Raw genomic sequence first — 23,863 nt, 5'->3', positions numbered from 1 at the left:
AAGCCAGCCCTGCTCTCACAAGCAGAATGGGGGGAAAAAAAAAGAAAAGAAAATGTTTGCACCAGACGCACTGCACATATTAACAAACAACGGTGATGTTACTTTAAACGATACTTGCAAAAATATGATGAAACTAACAATGTATTCAATTGAATATAATAGACGGTAACATTCCACGTGGGAAAAATATATCTAAAAACAAAGATGATGTGACTTACCAAACGAAAGCGCTGGCAGGTCGATAGACACACAAACAAACACAAACAGACACACAAAATTCAAGCTTTCGCAACCAACGGTTGCTTTGTCAGGAAAGGAGAGGGAAAGACGAAAGGATGTGGGTTTTAAGGGAGAGGGTAAGGAGTCATTCCAATCCCGGGAGCAGAAAGACTTACCTTAGGGAGAAAAAAGGACGGGTAGACACACACACACACACACACACACACACACACACACACACACACACACACACACACACATATATATATATATATATATATATGAATATAATAGAGGGAAACATTCCACGTGGGAAAAATATATCTAAAAAGAAAGATGATGAAACTTACCAAACAAAAGCGCTGGCAGGTCGATAGACACACAAACAAACACAAACATACACACAAAATTCTAGCTTTCGCAACCTATGGTTGCCTCGTCAGGAAAGAGGGAAGGAGAAGGAAAGACAAAAGGATATGGGTTTTAAGGGAGAGGGTAAGGAGTCATTCCAATCCCGGGAGCGGAAAGACTTACCTTAGGGGGAAAAAAGGACAGGTATACACTCGCACACACACACATATCCATCCACACATACACAGACACAAGCAGACATTTGTAAAGGCAAAGAGTTTGGGCAGAGATCTTGTGTGTATGTTTGTGTTTGTTTGTGTGTCTATCGACCTGCCAGCGCTTTTGTTTGGTAAGTTTCATCATCTTTCTTTTTAGATATATATATATATATATATATATATACACAAGCAGACATACTCAAAGGCAAAGAGTTTGCCTTTGAATATGTCTGCTTGTGTCTGTATATGTGTGCATGGATGTGTGTGTGTGCGCACGCGCGCAAGCAGGTGTATACTCGTCCTTTTTCCCCCCCCTAAGGTAAGTGTTTCTGCTCCCGGGATTGGAATGACTCCTTACCCTCTCCCTTAAAACCCACATCCTTTCGTCTTTCCCTCTCCTTCCCTCTTTCCTGATGAAGCAACCGTTGGTTGCGAAAGCTTGAATTTTGTGTGTAGGTTTGTGTTTGTTTGTGTGTCTATCGACCTGCCAGCGCTTTCATTTGGTAAGTCACATCATCTTTGTTTTTAAATGTATTCAATTGGATAGACAAAAAATTTACTAACCAAATGGCGTCAGAACACACACATAAAAGACTGATGTGATTGGCAAGCTTTCAGAGCCAGAGGCTCCTCCTTCAGGCAAAAGGATTGATGGGGAAGGAAGAAGGGTGAAGGAAAAGGACTGGAGAGGTCTTAGGAAAAGGGGTAGATTTTGGGAAAGTCATCCAGAACCATGAGTCAGGTGAGACTTACCATACTGTACAGTACCTGTGGTCCTGGGTAACTTTCTCGAAATCTACCCCTACACCTCACCAATCCTTTTCCTTCCTCTTTAACGCTTCTGCCTGCAGGAGCCACTGGCTCCGAAAGCTTGCCAATCACAACAATCTTTTATGTGTGTGTTCTGTGGCCGCTTGGTGAGTAGATTTTTTACCTACCCAATTAAATAATTTTATCAATAATTGATTGTTTTCATTGTTACAACAATTTATTCAGTCATTCAGACCATGGAGATGCAATAATCTATGACCTATATTTCCTAATGGATGAATCAAGTAGCATTACAGCACTTTCTTTGGCAACTCTGGAGTCCAACAAGAGAGCCCAATTGGTGCCCACAGTTGGGGCAGGCATAAACCATACAAAAGAGGAGTAAGATAAGCTTGTCTACATGCTCATTTCATTTCACAGTTAGATTGTTGAGCCAGTTGCTGTCTTGAAACTTGTGCCATCCTTTACGAGTTTTCTGCACCTGCTGTTGTCTTCAGCAAGCTCCTCCCATTGGCCATAATCCACTTTAAATGCATTCATATCGCACTTGTCATAATCTTTAAAGGTCTTCCACAGGGGCTCTTGGTATGTGCAATCCCACTAAGTTGTGTGTGTCGGGGAAGGCGAGAGTGGTCCATATAATGCAACTGTCTTAGCCTCACAGATGACGTTCCTTAAGAGTGGCGGCGTTGTTCAGTAGCTTCACAGCATTCGAGGCCACCTCATTTCTGATGTGGTCCCTCCGTGTTATGCCTAAAATGTTCCTTAAGCACTGCAGATGGAAATTGTTGAGTTTACATTCTGTTTGGTGCATGATGTCCAGATCTCAGCACCACACAAGAGGGTGCTCACCACACATGCTTCACAGACAAACATTTTTGTAGTCACTTTAAGGTGTTTGTTGCCCCATACTCTTTGAAGGAGCTTCCCGAAAGTGTTTGCAACTTTGCCAATTCTTGTGTTTATTTCATCATCAACAGAAATAACTTCTGAGACCAGCACATCAAGGTAGCAGATTTGTGGACTACATTCAAGAAGGAGCCATCTAATCTTATAGCAGGGACATCTGTGCATCCTTGCACCATAATCACAGTCTTCTTTACATTCACAGACATAAAGCAGAGCTTCCACACAGCAGCAAACTTGTCCATAAGCCTTGGAAAGTCAACTTGAGTATGTGCTATAAATGCCGCATCATCAGTGAATAAAAAATTACTTACAAATAAGTCCTCACGATGGCCCTTGGACCTGAGTAACGAGATGATGTAAACTTCCCCCATCAGCCCTGGTATATAAATGGATACCCAGATTTGTTTTGCTGAAAGCTGCTTTGAGAAGCAACAAAAAGAATATACCACACAAGGTAGGGGTCAGAACACGGCCTTGATGAACTGCTCTTTGCACAAGAAAAGCATCTGATGTGCTTCCTCCAAATATTACACCACACTCCATATTGCCATGAAAAGTCCTGATCATCTTTTGAGAGTTTTGGAAGACTCCCTATCTACACTAGCATAGCATACAGTCCCTCCGTGTCGACTATGTCAAATGCCTAATTTAGGTCAATAAAACCAATGAACAATGGGGTCCTCTGCTTACAGCATTTTTCCTGAATTTCTTTGAGTGTGAAGCTCACATTGGTAGTAGATCACTGAGCACAAAACTCACAATGGGATTCATTGTATACAAGATCGAAAAGCCTCTCCAGTATGCCTAGTGCCACATGGGCAAAACCTTTCCCAATGATACTCAGTAGCAGAATTCCACAGTAGCCTTTACCTACGCAGAGTGATGACAGCATCACACATATCATGGAACACGGTACCCTCAACCCAACATTTCAATAAAAGGTTGGGAAGAGCGGAGTCAGTTTCATAAATTCTGTGTGGATGTTGTCTTTAGTAGGGAATTTGCCAAACATAAGCTGCGAAACACCTCTCTGAAGCTGCTCCTTAGGAGGCATGGCCACTGGCTCATGGCAAGCTGACGACGAATTGCTCCTATTGTTTTTGGGCTGGTGTTGACCTGATGTGAACAGAGGTAGCCACAGTGTGCCACTCATCACTGCAATTGTCCATTACAATCTGTGATAACTGTTCCACTGATGATCTTAACTGTGGCAGTAGGTATAGGCCTGATAGCAGTTTTGATACCCAAATACACACCACTGATATTTCCAGCATCGACACACTTCTGCATACTTGTGCAAAGTTTCTTGTATGTGCTAATGCAGTTACAGAATGTGTGCTGAATGACAGTCTTTGCTCTGCTTAGGTTCCTACACGAAGTGTGCAAGGGTTTGAATGCCAGTTGACAGCTGCCTTATGCTTAGAATAAAAGAAGGGATTTCAAGACATTACTGCATCACTATTCTCAAGGTACCAATCCAAGGAATTAGCTTTCAAAGTACCAAACACAGTACTGGTCGTTAACGGTAAGAATGGACTTTATTTTCAGCCAGTCTTCAGTGATGGCTGCATTTAGGTCCCAGGTGTCAACTTCTTCCCGAACTACATAACCAAATATTTCTACAGTTTCGGTAACAGAAGAGATGTTGAATTAAATTGATGAAAGGAGAAAATACAAAAGTGCACTAAATGAAGCAGACAAAAAATGAGATCGACAGGAAGTGCAAAATGGCTAAGCAGAGATGGCTAAAGGACAATTGTAAGGATGTAGAGGCATATATCTCTAGGGGTAAGATAGATAACTGCCTACAGGAAAATTAAAGAGACCTCTGGAGAAAAGCGAACCACATGTATGAATATCAAGAGCTCAGATAGAAACCCAGTTCCAAGCAAAGAAGGGAAAGCAGAAAGGTTGAAGGATTATATAGAGGGTCTATACAAGGGCGATGTACTTGAGGACAATATAATGAAAATGGAAGAGGATGTAGATGAAGACGAAATGGGAGATACGATACTGCGTGAAGAGTTTGACAGAGCACTGAAAGACGTAAGACAAAATAATGCCCTAGGAGAAGACAACATTCCATTAGAACTACTAATAGCCTTGGGAGTGCCAGCCATGACAAAAACTCTACCATCTGGTGAGTAAGTAGGCTGAGACAGGTGAAATACCCTCAGACTTCATTACTAACACGAATTCTTTACAGATGAATGGAAAAACTGGTAGAAGCAGACTTCAGGGAAGATCAGTTTGGATTCCGTAGAAATGTTGGAACACGTGAGGCAATACTGACCCTATGACTTATCTTTAGAAGACAGATTAAGGAAAGGCAAACCTATGTCTCTAGCATTTGTAGACTTAGAGAAAGCTTTTGACAATGTTGACTGGAATACTCTCTTTCAAATTCTTAAGGTGGCAGGGGTAAAATACAGGGAGCGAAAAGCTATTTACAATTTGTACAGAAACCAGATGGCAGTTATAAGAGTCGAGGGGCATGAAAGGGAAGCAGTAGTTGGGAAGGGGGTGAGACAGGGTTGTAGCCTAACATCAATGTTATTCAATCTGTAAAGGAAACAAAAGAAAAATTCGGAGTAGGAATTAAAATCCACAGACAAGAAATAAAAACTTTGAGGTTCGGCAATGATATTGTAATTCTGTCAGAGACAGCAAAGGACCTGGAAGAGCAGTTGAACGGAATGGATAGTGTCTTGAAAGGAGGGTATAAGCTGAACATCAGCAAAAGCAAAACGAGGATAATGGAATGTAGTTGAATTAAATCGTTTGTTGTTGAGGGAATTAGATTAGGAAATGAGGCACTTAAAGTAGTAAATGAGTTTTGCTATTTAGGGAGCAAAATAACTGATGATGGGCGAAGTAGAGAGGATATAAAATGTAGACTGGCATTGGCAAGGAAAGCGTTTCTGAAGAAGAGAAGTTTGTTAACATCGAGTATAGATTTAAGTGTCAGGAAGTCGTTTCTGAAAGTATTTGTATGGAGTGTAGCCATGTATGGAAGTGAAACGTGGACGATAAATAGTTTGGACAAGAAGAGAATAGACGCTTTCGAAATGTGGTGCTACAGAAGAATGCTCAAGATTAGATGGGTAGATCACATCAATGAGGAGCTATTGAATAGAATTGGGGAGAAGAGGAGTTTGGGGCACAACTTTACTAGAAGAAGGGATTGGTTGGTAGGACATGTTCTGAGGTATCAAGGGATCACCAATGTAGTACTGGAGGGCAGCGTGGAGAATAAAAATTGTAGAGAGAGACCAAGAGATGAATATAATAAGCAGATTCGGAAGGATGTAGGTTGCAGTAGGTACTGGAAGACTAAGCTTGCAAAGTATATAGTACCATGGAGAGCTGCATCAAACCAGTCTCTGGACTGAAGACGACAACGACAACAACGATCTTGAATATGGCCATAAAAATTCTCTTTGCAGAACATGCATACACCATATATCTTTATTATTTGTGCAACTTCACATCATTTGAAACATCAAATTACTGCTTTGATATCACATGGAGTAAACACAGTGAACACCTATTAATAATGTAAACTGATTGTAATAACTATGTAAGTGCTGTGCTAATTCAAGGATATTATTCTCCTGTTGCAGACAATAAATCAAGAATATTAAGCTTTTGTGCACAGTTCTTCATATGAGGAAAGATTGGGAAGTAATGCACAATAATTTTACCTACTTTTTTACAGTCACCAATATTCTCAACATATTTCTCCCATCACAGTACCAGTTTCAATATGCACTGTTCTTAGAAGTCCATTCGGTTGGAGTACAGCTATCTGAGGACTGCTTCCACATCTGTCACAAAAGTGTTGGCCAGCCAGGAGTTTCTTCTTAGGACCAAAAAGATTAAAGTCTTGTCTGGACTGTATGGTGGATGCTGGGGCACCTCCTACCAAATTTTGTTATTTTCTTCCAAACAGGTGCAGCAATATGGGGGTGAGCATTGTTATGAAAAAGTTTGACACTGTCAGCATTAGTGTCGAGGCGTTTGTTACAAAGGATATGACAAAACTTAATGAAAGTTTTAATGTAGGCTGAAGCATTCACAGTGGTCCCAGTAACACACCATGCATATCTCAGGAAACTGTTACAACCACTTCCGTAAGAGACTGAGTCACTCTGAATTTTTCTCATACTGGAGAACCAGAAAAATTTCTTCCACTCCACAGAGGCCCCCTTGGTTTTGGGTGTGTAGTGGTATGCCCATGACTGATCACCAGTGACTATTCAGAAAGTCATGTCATTCTGTGGTGTAATGCATTAACTGGTCCAAGCTTGTCATCATTCGCTGGCCCGAATTGTTGTCTATCAGGTTCTTAGGCACCCAGCAAGCACTAACTTTACAAAATTTTGTGTTGTGAAAACTACTGTAACCCACACCACAGGAAATGTTTAACCACTGCAATAAAGTTTGGAATTGTACACACTGATCGTTCAGAACTGCTGCCTCAATGGAGGAGTGTGGCTACCGTATTTACTCGAATCTAAGCCGCACTTTTTTTTCCAGTTTTTGTAATCCAAAAAACCGCCTGCGGCTTAGAATCGAGTGCAAAGTAAGCAGAAATTGTGAAAAATGTTGGTAGGTGCCGCCACAGCTAACTTCTGCAGTTGAATATATGTAGGGCTACACAGGCATGCTTTGCAGGCACAAAGATAAATACTGGCGGCAAAACCTCTGCGTCGTAAAAAAAAAAAAAAAAGAAAAAAAAAAAAAAAAAGAGAAGAAGAAGAAGAAGGTGTAAGACGAGCTTTTTTCTCCGCCCCGAGTTTTGACCACTGCATTTTCCTACATTATCCAACGAAATAAATACAAATTCCGTGTTGTTCGTCTTCGAATGTAGCAGCACTTCAATGTACTACGAAAATCCGACTGGCGAGACTATTTGGGATGTGTGTCAATATGGCCAACTCTACGTTCTAAATACTTTCCTACCTGTGAGAAGAGATGGTTGCTAATACTAACTTTTATGAATTGCGAATCGCATGCAGTGTTCTCTTCAACATAAGAATAATACGAATATAAACATTTTGCCGTGTATTCTTTCGTGTTTGCTGCTATCTCATTTAAATCCTGGCTGCCTAATAACCTACGAAACTAGTGTGAGACAGCGGCAAATGCGGAAGAATATACATATTATGTCATGTTTATATTCGTATTATTCTTATCCCTAATAGTGATACAATCAGAAATGAAGCACGGCAATTGACTGGATTTTTCAATCTAAGATGACTAATTTCTGTGCAGAATGTAATGTACAAAAGAGGCGTCTGCAAAGATTTTCAAACGTAGAAAAATTTCAGTTAAACTCTCGTTCAGAACATCTATCATACGCAGTCTATTATTTGGTTCTTGTTGATCATTATCAAAGAAAGCAGCAGTGTAAGTAACAACAAATAGCAGTCTCTTGCCATTGTTTCGCTAATGAGACAATTCCTCTCTTTTTTTTTTTTATTGTAAGCGGCGGTAGCGCGCACAAAAGCAAGCCATGCCACGAGCGGCGACAGGTCGAAACACTTATTATCAGAATGCGACAAACAATGCGTGACACAGTACAATAATGCATTTTCAGCCTAGAGTGACGTAAACACCTATAACAAAAGAGAACGGCACGTATCAGATCAAAGAAAAATAAGCAACCGATTCAAACCAGATGAAGCACGCCTGACGCATAGCAATGGCTACCTGGTAAAGCTTAACTGCTAAGCTTACGACTCGAACCAAATTACTGTAGCTGTACCATCATTTATTCTACCTAAATTGTGTTTCATATTACAATAGACCAACTTTGTTTCGATTTGGAGGTGCGGCCTAAAACTTTTCTCTCCCCTTGAATTTCAAGTCCTAAATTTCAGGTGCGGCTTAGATTCAGGACAATTTTTTTTCCTTGATTTCGAGTCTCATTTTTCAGGTGCGGCTTAGATTCGAGTAAATACAGTAATCACTAAGGGTCACATGGCCTTCTTGGGAGAATGCACACAACCTGGAGACATCACTATGGTCCATACAGTCGTCCTCATACACACCATGCTTGTTCCTGTGAATTTCACTCTATTGATGTTCTTTGACTCACAAGTATTGAACCACACTCTGCTGCTCTTCCCAAGTTGACAACAGTAACATGCACATAATGTTTATTTTATAGTTCTGATTTCTCTCACTAGAGCTGCACATGAAAACAAAATATCCTCTGGCACAAACTACTTCATGAAATCTAAACATTCCAGCTGCAATACCTGTGGAGAAAAGAATTATTATACATTACTTTCCAATCCACACTTGTATATCTCTTGTCCCTGTGTTTTTTGCTTACTGGAGGGCAGGAGGAGAGCCTCAATTACTGGGAAGCTAAGATCCAACAAAACAAAATCAATTTTTTTATCACACGAGTAAAGAATATAATAAAATATAATGCTTGCATGAAGACATTAGTATTATAGTGTGTAACTTCAAGACAATATTCTTTAATACATACATGGAGTCTGAAATTTTATTCTTTAGTAGTAGTACTCACTTATGTTTGCCCAAAATAGGACTAAGCCCCATAATTACAGATGCAAGTGCGGACTTTACATGCTGGTTTGGATCTGCAACTAGCTCCTTCACATATGGGAGGATGGAGTTCATAATTATGGTTTCTTGCTGGTACGGATCCAAATTCTGGCAAAAATCTCGCACCTTGTGAGCAGCAGCAGCACGTACTTCTGCTTCAGAGTCCTTTAACAAAAGCTGAAATGCTGGCACAAGATCTGTTTTTGTGATCTCTGGCCCCACAGCTTTCTGAAGCTATGAACAGGAAAAAAAAAAGAAGAATTAATTGAGACACTGACACAATACAGTATGAGTACTGTCATTCATGTACACAAAGAGTGGCCTTTCCTATACAGCGATTAATAAGCCCCACTGTATGCACAGCAGCAATACATGTGATACAATTTTGACTATCATTAACCACAGTGATACCAATGTTAGTAAATGAGACTAATTATGACTATCGTTAAGACAGCTGTTACACAGGGTACTGCCTTCTAAAATCTGCAACACTTTCCCATTCACCAATGTACGATTATCTAAGCAGGTACTATCAATCAAAGATTTCCATCCTTTCAGTAAGTCTTGCATGAGAACTATAAAAGACAATGTTTGTAATGCACAGCAGCTTCCGATCACACTTTGGGTTTAGAAATTTCTAAACAAAGTGACCCAAAACCAAATTGTGGCTGCCTGTCAGGAACATTCTGCATCACGTAATGGCTGTGATTATTCAAGAATGTCATTATTTGCCAAACAGCAATTATAAAATAATTGCACAAAACATTAAAAGAAGTGGACGAGACAAGTATAGAAAATGACAAATGGGAGGGCACGGGAAAGCAAGAATTACAAATTTGGGGGTGGAGGTGGGGGGTAAGGGAGAGGGGGCAGGCAGAAAGGCATCAGATGAATGGGGGATAGAAGAGATGACAATGTGTCCACCCTTCCTCGTCCATATTACGATGTCCATGGTGTGTAAAGGACCACCAACACCAACTACTAACTGTCTCCTTCTACCAGTTAAAACAGTTATATGATGAATAGTTTCACCAAAGTACATGGTTCTTACACTGTAGGCCTGAGAATATCACAATGTACATTTATAGTCTAAGCATTCAATTACAATCATTATACTGAAGCTCCAACATTAAACCGCTTCTGTTTCACATACATACATCAGTGAATTTGTCAGCAACCATGTAACGAACTCTCCATGATGTATCGCCTGCGCACTGACGGAGGGTAGGCATAACAAGCTGTTCCACATCATCTTGCAGCTGTAGTAAAGTGGCAATGCTGACACAAGCCTCCACAGCCAGAAGCCGGACACTGTCCTACGGAAATAAGAGAAAGATTTAACAAGCATTATAAAATGTGAGTTGATATATGTTTACAGTGACAAAAATTCTAGAATATACATGACAAACATAAATTAGGGTACATGACCGCACACACACAAACAAGGGTACGTGGCCGTACACGCACACACCCCCCCGCACACGCGCGCGCACACACACGCGCGCGCGCACACGCACACACACGAAGGTAGGTGCCAAAACAAACAAATGAGGGTAGGTGCCAAAACAAACAAATGAGGGTAGGTTCCAAAACAAACCAATGAGGGTAGGTGCCAAAACAAACCAATGAGGGTAGGTGCCAAAACAAACAAATGAGGGTAGGTGCCAAAACAAACAAATGAGGGTAGGTGATGAGGGTAGGTGCCAAAACAAACAAATGAGGATAGGTGCCAAAACAAATAAATTAGGGTAGGTGCCAAAACAAACATAAATGAGGGCATGTGATAAAACAAACACAAATGAGGGTATATGAACAAACACACACAAATGCAGGTACATGACCACACATCTGTAGCTGATACATGTGGCACTTAAGATTCATGAAGTTCCATGGACACCATCAAGGAGGACTTCCAGGGAAATCTGATGATTGAAGTTATACTGTATTTACTCGAGTATCAGATGAGCACTCCTTTTTTTAAGAGGCTCCTTCAGAAAAAAAATATTTTAAAAATATTCTGACTAATTAAAATTACAAAAGATTTTATTGATGAAGTATCTACCAAAAAGTTAACATTATACCTATTCTAAACTTCTTCTATTTATTGATCATCTACATTTTGATAATACTAGGAGAAATAAAATAAACAGAAACAAATGAATTAGATTAATTTTCAGACCATTTTCATTTCTACCTTCTGCAGTATATGGTATCACTATTTTTAATCATAATCATCAAAGCACAGCTGTGAAATTTGTATCTTTGTTGTCACAAATATTTGGGTGTTTCTTCTGATTATGTTGCTATTTCTGAGGTTTTTGTTATGCTGGGCCTGAGAACACAACTGTTTTTTCTGAACACATATTGGATTTCACTTCTATACTGATGTGAGAATGCTACAGTGTCTCTCACTTCCAAACATATTGCCTGTCTACCACTCTCTCATAGGTTGTGTAGAAGCAGCCGACAACCACTTTCATTCCCATCGTACGTCATGAGCATTGACAACACTGCAGCAGAAACGTGTTAAGTACACTACTGACCCCTCTCTAGACTTTTACTATCTCCTGAGAAATGTTAATCTTTTGTCCAATTTTTAAGTCAATACAATTTCGGCTACAATTGAATTCTGGCAAATTGCAGTATAAATGTGGTAGACATTCATAAAAAGCCAAATTGCGTGGAACACATTCCCATGATTGGCAACGTGATGGAATTGGCTGTTAGCTCAGCCTAACTGCAATCATCCTAGCTCTCAGCCAAGCTGGTGTTACTGTTCCCCTTCCAATCCTTACACAGTGCTGAGCTTGAGTAACTTGCCCAAAACAGATTACAGTATCTTCTAGTGTGCATGTCATATGTAACACAAGCACTAATACATAAATAAAAGTTCGCAATTACAGTTCAGTCCCATTCTATGAATTTCACTCGCCCCAGGGTATACTGACATCTGTTGGTACTATTCCACGATGGGTCTTGCCACTGTAACTTATTCTCGCAATAACAATTATCATCACTTTAATATAATTTATTTCATTCTGCATTAATTTTCCTTCATGCTGCAACTGAATTTCACTATCTTGTTCTAGTTCTGACTAATAGTCAGTAACATTGTTTCCCATTATTATAATACATAAACAGTGACCAAATTTCTAATCTGCAATCCACTCAGTAGATCGTTAGTGTCTCTCGCAACTAAATAAAATACTGGTCTGGGTTCTGAATCAACTTAAGTGTTTTCGAAGGACAACATTTCTGTATTTGATTGTTATCATAACTTAAAAAGCGGCATTAATGTTTGTATACAGATCCATACATGTATGAGAATGTTTATTGCAAACCTGTTCAAATATTAAGTTTGTAAGGTGGCAGAATTTAATGCTGTTTCCTCCAGTGTTACACAAAATTTTCCAATTTTAATAAGAGCAATAGATTGATGTATGGCTAGTTCATAGTTTCTCATGTGTATCTTACACTTGCACCATGCAAATCAGTGTCACATGATTGAGCAATGTCATAACTATATCAAGGACTTCAGTGTATCGGGAGATTTCAACCATGTTGGAAGACAGGTAGTGTTTGCCAAGCCTTGACCCTACGAAATCTTCAAAATAAATCTGCACACAACCTCAACAGCCAAAGCTTCATCTCTAAATGTAAGACAACCTCTATAAATTTAAGACTAGCACTAAATATCTACTAAACAAAGTAAAAACATGGATCTCAGCAACAATAGTTTAATTTGCGAATACAAGAGGACCCTGTGCTTTTACAATAACGAATTTGGAAATAGCCTTGTCTTATAATTGTGTAAATACAAACAATGGAAAATCCAGAATGGAATAATGACAATATTATGAAAAGGATAGATATTACTCACCATATAGTGGAGATGATGAGTTGCAGACATGCACAACAAATAAACCTAGATGCAAAACCAAAGCTGACTATAACTGTTACCAAGACAATAAATTATAGCAACAATTCCTGATGTGGAGATAGTACCAACAGCTGTCACAAGAGCATGGAATGAAGAAAGTTTGAGAAATTTACTGCATTGTGATTGCAATCTTATTTGTGTATTAGTTTGTGCTGTTATCTATGACCTGTACCCTAGAAGATATTAGTCCATGTTTCACAGTTGCTAAGGATAGCATTACAGAAGGGTTAGAGGGGGAACAGCAACACCAGCTTGGTTGAGAACTAGGATGGGTGTGAGGAGGGGATTCGTGAATAGCCAGCAAATTATGTCATGCTGCCAACAATTGAAACCTATACTGCTGCTGTTTGGCTGAATCCATCTGAAGTGCTTTAAAATTGGACAAATACACAACAACAGTATATATTTATGCTGGAGAAGGTAAAATTCTAGATAGGGTATAATGGTGTACTTACACAACAACATTGGTGATGCTCACCATGAGGTGTAACTGGTACGAAATGGGGAGTGCCAGCTGCTGTTTCTGCGCACTCAATGAGAGAACGGTGGGCAGACAATAGGTTTCAAAGCAAGGAACATTGTAACATTTTCACACCAGTATAGAACCGACATCCGATAAGTATTCAGTAAGAAAGAACTGCGGTCTCAGGTTCCACTATAACCACCTCATATGGCAACGTATTTGGAAGAAATGGCGAGAGGTTTGTCACAACGAAGGTATAAATTTCACAACTGTGCTAATAGGACAACAATGATAAAATACTCATACCACAAATGACAGACTTTGTAAGCAAAAATGTAGTGAAGATAAAAATTACTGTAAGCCATCTCGTATTATTTTATTTCTTCTGCGTTTAAAAAAGGTATAATGCTGACATCTTAGGCAGATACTTGGTGTCGGTAACACAGCTGGTAATTCTGATTAATCTGAATACGTTAAAACTAAATTTTTCTTGAGGAGACACTTAAAAATTGGGAGTTATCTTATATTCGTGATTGTCTTTTACTTGGGTAAATATGGTACATTTTTTTCTTATTTTTGTTTGTTGTGAATGAACTGTGTAGAATAAGAGATCAGATTTCTAAAATCAAAAACAATTTGAAATTGGGTTTCACTATGAAAATAGAACATACGTAAGACACAGTACACTGATTTAGTGAATTACTAATAACATGTCAATGATGACATGAATTTTAAGTTTGTTGAATTTACCATCCCTCTTCACATGACAACTGTATGTTTCCAAACAGACAATGTTTAGGTTTCCAAAGTGTGATTATTTCTTTCAAATTATGTCCAACATTCTTAGAAGTACAGCAAAATTGGCTTGATAATATTCAATATAAAAACACAACTGCCTGTCACGAGTAGTGGATAGTGAAGCAATGTCAATTTGTCAAGCTGAATATAGTAACCGTAATATTGGTATTTTGCACCACATTATTATATTATATGTATATGTGGTATACATACTCATATGGCACTCAACACTGAAAATTTTGTAAATTTATGAATGAAAATCTTACTTGTATGTCAGATTATCCGATTCAAGCAGCACAAGAACGAACATGCACCAACATGAACAATTTACAAGTTATTTTCTCCTCATCATGAAGAGTGTAAAGTACCACATTATCGAAGCTGTGTGTGAACCCAGTCACTGCATGAACTAAGTCTGTCACTTAGCTACATTTGACTACAACCTGGCTCTTACTGTTTTGTAGTTTAAGCACAGATGGAACAGCAGAAAATGTGTTTAAAGACAGCTATGATGGACTACTTGCTGTCAAGATTAGGTGAAAGAATACACTAAATCAAAAATCAGGGCTGAGCAGGATAATTTTCCATCAGGTCAAACGTTTTATTTATACTTGCAAAGACTTCAAGTGTTCCAAGTGTGCTCTTGTAGTTCAACTTTGCAATTAACATTTACTCAGATTCTTCTTTTATGTACTTACTATTGTATCGAATGTTTGCGCGCACGCACGCACGCACACACACACACACACACACACACACACACACACACACACACACACACACACAACCTGTGCCCCTATATTACAGTATGTCAGCTGCACACCCAACACCATGATTGCAGTTCGAGACGTGACCTTGAAAGGAGTGGGGGCAGCAGTTGTGTTGGCTGAGTGGGTAGAGGGAGAAAGAGGCTGTAAACAGGAAGAGAGGTTGGAGATGGGTAGCTCAAAGGGAGGCAGCAGGTTTTTTTGGCTACAAATGCGAGGGGGGGGGGGGAATTGCATGAGCACGGACTACGCAAGTGATACCCGGACACCGGAGGAGAAGCTGTTGGGTAGAGAGTGTGAAGAGTTTATTAGTGGAGACTGGGGCCAGGAGGTTTATGAGAGCAAAGGGTGTGTTGCAAGGGTAACTCCCATCTGTGTAGTTCAGAATGTTGTGTTCCACTGCATGTTGTGCCACAGGTTGGTCAACTTTGGTGTTGGGCACAGTTCGGCATTGGCTGTTCATTCTGCTCGACAGCTGGTTGGTTGTTAGGCGGCCATAAAAAGCTGTGCAGTAATTCCAGCAGAGTCTGTATATGGCATGGTTGCTTTCACAGGTGGCCGTGCCTCTGGGAATGGATCAGATAAGCCTATGATGAGACTGAAATACAAAGTGATGGATAGGTGAATAGGGAAGTTTAAAAATGAACACAGTGTTAATTTTTAAAGTGCCTCTTGCCAGACCACTGTTCTCCATGAGAAATTAGTGAATTGGGCAGGTCTTGCACCTATGTTTTTCACATGGGTATGACCCCTATGACAAGAGGCAGGGAGTGGGAGTGGCACTAGGGATGGACCAGGATGATTTGTAGGATGGGTGGGTGATGGAACACCACTTTCGGAGGGGTACGAAGTACTTAGGGTAGGATGCCCCTCATTTCTGGAGGTGATGATAGATAAAGCCCTGACAAAAGAAACAATTTAGTCCAGAATGATCTTGGGTGATGATGCAGGCACTCCTTTGTAGCTGATTTTTGGGGGTGATGAAGGATTATGAGTGTGAGGTATGGCACACGAAATCTAACTTGCAGATTAAGTTTGGGAGTAGTGCCTGTCTGTGAAGGCCTCTCGACACCTACAACATTCCGGGCCAGAAAATTCTCGTACTAAAAATATGCCATCCATGGATGGCCAGGCTGTATGAGAGAGCATTTTTGCAAGTGTAGCTACCAGAGAGGTGGAGGTCAATGTCCATGAAGATGGCACAGTTGTGATGAGGAGGACCAGGTGAAGCAGGTGGGAGAAGCTGAGGTTGTGTAGGGATGAGGATACAGTGTCTTGGTGTCGGTCTTCAGTCCACATCAGGAAAGGGCCATCAATGAACCTGAACCAGACAAGGGGTTCGGAGTTTTGGGCAGCTAGGAACGTTTCTTGAAGGCCCATAAAAGGTTTTCACAGGAGAGAGGCAATGGGTCAGAAGTCTGAAGGACATAGGGACAGGTAGAGTTCAATAGTAGCAAGGTCATGGGCATGAGGGACATTGGCGTATAGGGAAGTGGCATTAACAGTGATAAGTAGGGATACAGGTGGAAATGTGAGTGGGTATGGTGAAGTGTCAGTGAAGAGGCTATCATCTTTGTTTGAGAGGCTAGACTTCAGACAATTAGTTGGAGGTGCTGGTTGACAAGAGTGGAAATTCTTCCAGAGGGAGCATAATGACCAGGTCAATGGGGTGTCCAGGATTGTTGGGGGTCGTGAATTTTGTGGGGCATGTAGAAGATGGATGTGCGGGGTGTCATTGTGATGGGGAGAGAGATGGTCTCGGGGGAAAGTTCTACAAACGGCGTAAGGATTTCAGTGGGGATTGGAGGTTCTGATGAACTTCTGGGATGGGATCACTATGGCAGTGCTTGTATGTGGAACAGGACAGTTGGCATACACCTTCTGTCAGGTAGTCACTCCTGATTCACCATGAAGGTGGAGCCTTTGTCTACAAGGAAGATGGTCAGATCAGAATCTGTATTGAGGCTGTGAGTGGTCAAGGTCAGTGTTCTCGGTAAGGGATCTGGGTAAGGATGGTGAAGCCAAGTTGGAGGTAAGGAAGTTTTGGAAGGTGACCATGGGCTGCATGGATGGGAGGATCACAGTAAGATGGTTGTATATACAGGGAGAGGGAAGGTTCAATGTTGGCATTAGATTGGCTTTGGCTGGATGGAGTGGTGGCAAAGAAATATTTCCACTGAAGAGATCAGGAGAAGGAGAGACAAGTCCAAATGTTTAAACTTGGACTTGGGTTGAGTGGTCTCCTTTCCTCCTAAATTATTTCATTCTGTCAGAACTTTCCTCACTATGTTTATATCTGTGTGTGTGTGTGTGTGTGTGTGTGTGTGTGTGTGTGTGTGTGTGTGTGTGAGACCCACCAAGATGCTTGCATTAGTATGCTGCTTCAGAGATTGGGGGAGACACACCAGCCCCTGACAAATCTGCCTGTCACATTAACAAAATATTCATCACATATGGCATAAATTCAAAGAAATAGTATCGGCAGCAAAGAGATTTATATCAAACTAACAAGAGACGGAACTCGCCCCCTATGGTACACAGAACAGGTCAGAACACTGTTGCAGAAGCAACAAAAAAGCATTAAAAATTCAAACAAATACAAAATTACAGTTTTCTGAAATTCCACATCTAAATAGGTGAATACTGAGCCAGTAACCACATCCCACCTCAGTTATATGATTTGCAAACCTTTAGAAAACATTTGCACACTCTTACATTGGATAACACTACTACACACATACAAGTGGGATACATAAATTCTTTACCACCAGAAGAGCAAGACTAGAGGGAGGGGGAAGGTTGGGGATGGGGATGGGAAGGGCACTCAGCCTCCTCCTCCCCCCCCCCTCCCCACCAACACTGTCAAATCCAATAACTAACATGCCGACCTCATGAAGATATGGGGAGAAAGCCATGAAAATTAAACAAGTTTGCACGTGTGTGTAAGAATACGAAAATTGTTAGGTTTGTGTGTTTTATGGGTAATCCACTTACATAAGTGTGCAATTACATTGCTGTTGCCCAATACTGAGGACAGCACAAAGGAATATCAATTCCATGGAAAATTCAAAGATCTTGTTGCACACTGTTGAGCTTTAAACATAATTATTTTGCTAGTGTAACTGCATTACAAAAGATGTTAAAATGAACTACTTTAAAAAGAAGGTAATCACCAAAGACTAAAAAGCAATTTATTTATGTAGATGATACACACATTCACACAGGGTGAAGTGACAGTACGCAGTGTTACTGCCAAACAACAATGCCAGTCAATGTTTGATTATTGTGCCATTGCCTCTACATTTTATACACAATACTTATCATGCAAAGTAGTTTAACACTTACTGCGCCATCATAAACAGTTCAGAACAGCTTACTCTCCATCTTGCAAGTAATTATTCATACCACATACGATGGTGAGATTGTGCTAATAATAAGATAAAAGACTAACATCATCTGGGATCTCAACTGATGTCAACAGATGACACTAGGCAATTAGTCCTTTATACATAACTTTTGCATAAATTGCATGGAATCTTGGAAACTAGTTTGGCAACTGGACTTACACCAACTGAAAACTCACTCATATTCAGGGTTTCCTCCCCATATGCTCTCCTCAATACAAAAGAAGACAAAAATTCTCCCAAACTAAAATATGTTGAAATTTTTTTGTGGTTTCCATATTGCCGTAACCTAAGTCAGTACTTAATGGTCAAAAACAGGTCACTGCACACATAAAAACTCACAAAACATTTCTTGGCTTTTATTTTCATTGATTTGTCTTGTAAAAAAAGTGTAACAGTCTAACAAAATTGGAATTTCCCTTTGGTCTTCATTTCTGCACTAATTTCTTGTGTAGTCAAGACAATATTTTGTCTGCACGTAAGTATTATTTAGTTACAGCTTTTATATTACAAGTATTATGCAGAGAAAAATTTTCTAAGTTGCAAAAAAGGAAATAATTCAAAATATATAAAGGAAATGAGTGTACCTGTTCATCTTGTGCCAAGTTCACAAACATTGGAATGAGATCACATTTCAAATACTCCACTTCAACCACTCTCGCAAATTCGCCCAGTTTGCTAGCAGCCGCTCGTCGCACCATGGGAGTATCATCTTGACACAAGTTACGAAAATGATGGCGTAGATCCGCTGTGCAGAAATGAAAAAAGAAAAATCACATTTCCGTTTTAAAGCTGATGACTCTGTGCTTCCCATAATCTGTAAGAAAATCTAACTAATTAAAAAGGAAGGCAAATTTTGCTACTTAATGCGCATAACTATGCAAAAATATTGCATAGATCAAACTTTTGCTTCTGCGTACCCAACAAACTGAGGCTATTTCAATGCATAGCAAAGTGTAACACTGAAATATATACCAAATCCAGTTGTTTTCAAGTTGTTACTGATTACGCCTTACTTTCCAACATTGAACAAAACAATTTTATTAACAACAAAGTTACAATAAATATGTTTACTTCAAGAGAACTTGAGAACTGCCGTATTAAATGCTGTCACACAATTAACAAAAAATTAAACTATCTGTACGACATCATGATCTGTAACATGACTGTTCAACTAAACCATGGTTTCCCAATAACGCATCAACAGTATTTTTGTACAAATATTTTAAAAAAATTCTTGTTATTCATGCCTGTGGATTTTAAAACACTAACCTTCAAACACTACAATTATGTGCCTCAGGCCAAAAATAGTCAAGTTGCTCCTAACCACTAGACTGGAACTGCCTACCTCACTGCTTTTTCTACTGTTTCTCGTATTACCAAAAATAAATAATTCTTATCCATTGCCTATGTATTAGAGTGCTGTATCTGTTTAAACTGAAGGCAATTTATAATGAACTAGCTGCAACCAGTTGCTTTTATAGGTGTTTATTTCTCCATGATGACATTTCAAGATGTCTAGCATACCATCTTCAGATGTTAACATTTATGTGTGTGTCATGTACATTGTTTCTTTGGTGTTGCGTAGTTTTGCAACAGAAGCTTTAAGACACCTACTGTCAAATACTATAAGTAAAGAAACATGATGGGTAAATAAATACAAACATATTAAAATGGGAGTGAATATAAATGAATGTACTCTCAAAAACATGTTTAGAGACGTAATTTGTTGGCTTGGTGTGTCAGAAAAGGGGTGCCATTCAAATACGTGCCTTACCCTAGAAACATTAATGCTATAGTTTTTACTTCATGTGGCAGAAGTACTGCTGCCACATCATGTGATAAGGCAGCCCACAAAGTATGTGAATCAGGCCCATGGGTCACCAAAGGTTATCTATACCTAAACTAAAAGGAAAGTTCAATCAATAAAACTAATAAATTATGGGACAGAGTTTCTGAGCAGCACTAATATTTAGGAGGTGAGATATCTAAAAACAAAGATGATGTGACTTACCAGACGAAAACGCTGGCACGTCGATAGACATAAATGGATGTGTGTGTGTGTGTGTGTGTGTGTGTGTGTGTGTGTGTGTGTGTGTGCGCGCCCAGCACAACCATCTGTAAAGTAGTGAACTGAGCCAATGTCAGTATGATGTAATGACAGCCATTTTGTAATTTCTTTTAGTACAAAGTTAACAAAACCAGGGTCATGTTCTTGGTCATCACTAATAAAACAGTGGTTGGAAACAAAAACATTGTTTTCCTAATTTCTTAGAAAAACTCCAACTGGGTGTAGAGTACAACCACCTCTATTCCAGTAGTAACTTTGGATGTCATTTTGTTTAACAAAGGAATAATTTTCACTGAAATCCATCACAATAATTTCTGTTTTGGGTGGTGGGTCTTCTTTCAATCTTTTAAAGGCTGCTGATTGGGATTTTGCTATAAACGAGTGCGGGGTGAACTTTTCCAATGACCTAACCAATAAAGAAATGTAGTCTTCAACTCTGATAGACTGTTTGATCATTTCTGCCCTGTCTGTGTTAACCCACTGACTGATTACAATTTCTTCTTCTAAATCATAATCTTCACTTCGTTTTTCAGTTAAGTACTCAGTTAGTGCAGTATTTGCAGGACAGCTGTCGCAATGATGTAGCATGCAGTTTTGGTTTTCCATGTTGCACACAAGCATCTTAATTAGGTCTTTATAAGATTCTTCAATTTTCACAGCATCCAGTAATAGTTTAACATTCTGGTGGATACTGCATACACATACAGTGTGTGCGCCTGCAGCACCAGCAAGGATACACCATTTAGGTCTCAAGAAACAAAATTTTGAAAATCCTACTTCTACCTCGGGATTCTACCATTTGAATGAATAATAGAGTTCTCTCAAGTTACACAAAATGAGTCTTTTTTGCATGTACACATTTTTTTGAACACTTACTTTGTCTTTTGTTCCAGGTAGCACTCGGACTTTCATCCTTTTCATAAAAATCTGTTACAAGTCGTACTGTATTTTCAGAAAGAGTTTTACCTTTTTTTGGACCAGGAGTTTCCAAAATACCCTTTTCAGATTTTACCTTTCTAGCTTGTTGCACCATGTACTCACATTAAATTCTTTCATCACTATTTCGACTCCAAGAATCTGGAGCGAAGGTCAGAATCTGGCTTTTTCTAGACCTCCCAACAGATGAAATCTTCTCTTTCATAAGAGACATCATTACATCAAAATCCTTTGCTTTCTCAACCACACTTGTAGCTTCTTCGTCATCATCAGAACTTGGTGTTTCATATTTTAATGCTTTTGAAACCGCCTTTTTTCCAGTCCTTTCAATACTGCTAACCTTCCTTTTAAAATAAGACCCTTTATTTTGTTCTGACAAGCCATGAAGCTTTATCGGTGTTAAACCTAAATTATCAAGAGCAATGTTTGTTTGCACGAGGGATTCATTTCTGGATTCCAATGATTCTAATTCAACCATGACTTCATCATCTGTTTCATTTTCATTGACTTCAACTTTTAATCTTTCCTCACAAAAGTTACGGCATGTTGAGCAAAGCTTTTGTCCAGGTTTTATGCTAATATTTTTTGTCAGTAATTGTTTAGAAAGATCCAAGCCTACACTTCTCAACGATTTTTTGATGGGCTTTTTGTGTTTTTTTAGTGGGTCTACACATTTGTTTGATACTTTTCAAAAACATTTAAAAAATAATAGCTGTGGTGTGAACATATATTCTTAAATTCACACAGATTAATTCGAGATCGTAAGTGGATAAAATATTTTTCTTCCTCACTCAATTCAGATACCGTTTGTAACTTTTTTGAAGGTGTGTAGGTTGTTTGGAAACAGTCAGATTTTTGAAATAACCCTACGCTACAGGTTTGAATATCTGACATACTGATTTCACTTTTGGTCTGATTACTGTTCTGATTACTTTTATAGGATGTTGGAAAAGAATCTCTGTAAACTAAGTAACAGTACTTAGTGAAAGTTCAAATAAACTTAATAAAATACTATCCAAGCACTATTTAACACTGTAATAATTTTTTACTTCAAAACACAGGAGTAACAAAACAAAATCCAAGCGTACATTGTTACTCCAGGAAGACAAAAGCTTACTTTTGGTGACTAAGTCACTTGGTCCTTTTTATTTTTAAAATATAATTAATATTATTTTAACAATTAGATAACCATTAACCAGGTTAAAAAGCCAACATAATTTTTCTTTTATCTAATAGCCTATACAATTAAGAGTATTTTAAAATAAATTTGAGCTTTCTATCAGGTCTGAGACTCTAGATATTACAGTTTTTGTAAAACTAAACATCCGTCAGCTAAAAAAACAACTTTTAATTTTTTTTTCATTTGGAAGATTTTAATATATCTTTATGGTAATTTTTTTTAACATTTAGATATAATACACAAACTTCTTCCAAAATTTCATACTGATATCTTCAGTATTCTTTAATATACAAATTTTTTTAGTTGTGAGGATTCGTTTAAGTTAAGATTTCCGACTGCTGAAACAACGCCAAATCTAAAAATTTTAAAAGTTTATTAAAAAAAACTATAAGAGATAGAGCAAACCAAATTACAAGTGCTTTCAGGATGATAAAAAAAGTAATTGTACCAAGTTTCATCAAAATCTGACATGGTTGGTGTCAAGGCCTGGGTGACTTGACATGGAATGACCCGTAGGTGGTGGTGGGAGGGTGCATGGGACAGGTTTTACACCGGGGGCGGTTACAAGGGTAGGAGCCAGAGGGTAGGGAAGGTGGTTTGGGGATTTCATAGGGATGAACTAAGAGGTTACGAAGGTTAGGTGGACGGCAGAAAGACACTCTTGGTGGAGTGGGGAGGATTTCATGAAGGATGGATCTCATTCCAGCGCAAGATTTGAGGAAGTCGTATCCCTGCTGGAGAGCCACATTCAGAGTCTGATCCAGTCCCGGAAAGTATCCTGTCACAAGTGGGGCACTTTTGGGGTTCTTCTGTGGGAGGTTCTGGGTTTGAAGGGATGAGGAAGTGGCTCTGGTTATTTGCTTCTTTCTGTACTAGATTGGGAGGGTAGTTGCGGGATGCGAAAGCTGTTTTCAGGTTGTTGGTGTAATGGTTCAGGGATTCCGGACTGGAGCAGATTCATTCGCCACGAAGACCTAGGCTGTAGGGAAGGGACCGTTTGATGTGGAATGGGTGGCAGCTGTCACAATGGAGGTACTGTTGCTTGTTGGTGGGTTTGATGTGGACGGACGTGTGAAGCTGGCCATTGGACAGATGGAGGTCAACGTCAAGGAAAGTGGCATGGGATTTAGAGTAGGACCAGGTGAATCTGATGGAACCAAAGGAGTTGAGGTTGGAGAGGAAATGCTGGAGTTCTTCTTCACTGTGAGTCCAGATCATGAAGATGTCATCAATAAATCTGTACCAAACTTTGGG

At 39.3% G+C, this 23,863-nt stretch overlaps 1 protein-coding gene across 1 annotated transcript in view; it reads right to left on the bottom strand.

The window, feature by feature from the left end:
- Window positions 1-23,863, bottom strand: part of LOC124619593 (serine/threonine-protein phosphatase 2A 65 kDa regulatory subunit A alpha isoform) — a 112,005-nt gene that overhangs the window by 47,468 nt on the left and 40,674 nt on the right. The window contains exons 4-6 of the mRNA XM_047146094.1: window positions 19,010-19,170; window positions 10,208-10,366; window positions 9,013-9,284 (exon numbers count right to left, since the gene is read on the bottom strand). Of these exons, the coding sequence (XP_047002050.1) occupies window positions 9,013-9,284; window positions 10,208-10,366; window positions 19,010-19,170 (592 nt within the window). The remainder of the gene's footprint in view (window positions 1-9,012; window positions 9,285-10,207; window positions 10,367-19,009; window positions 19,171-23,863) is intronic.

The sequence above is a fragment of the Schistocerca americana genome, chromosome 6, assembly GCF_021461395.2.
Source record: "Schistocerca americana isolate TAMUIC-IGC-003095 chromosome 6, iqSchAmer2.1, whole genome shotgun sequence".
Taxonomy (NCBI): Eukaryota; Metazoa; Arthropoda; class Insecta; order Orthoptera; family Acrididae; genus Schistocerca; species Schistocerca americana.
This window is presented reverse-complemented; position numbering and strand designations above follow the sequence as displayed.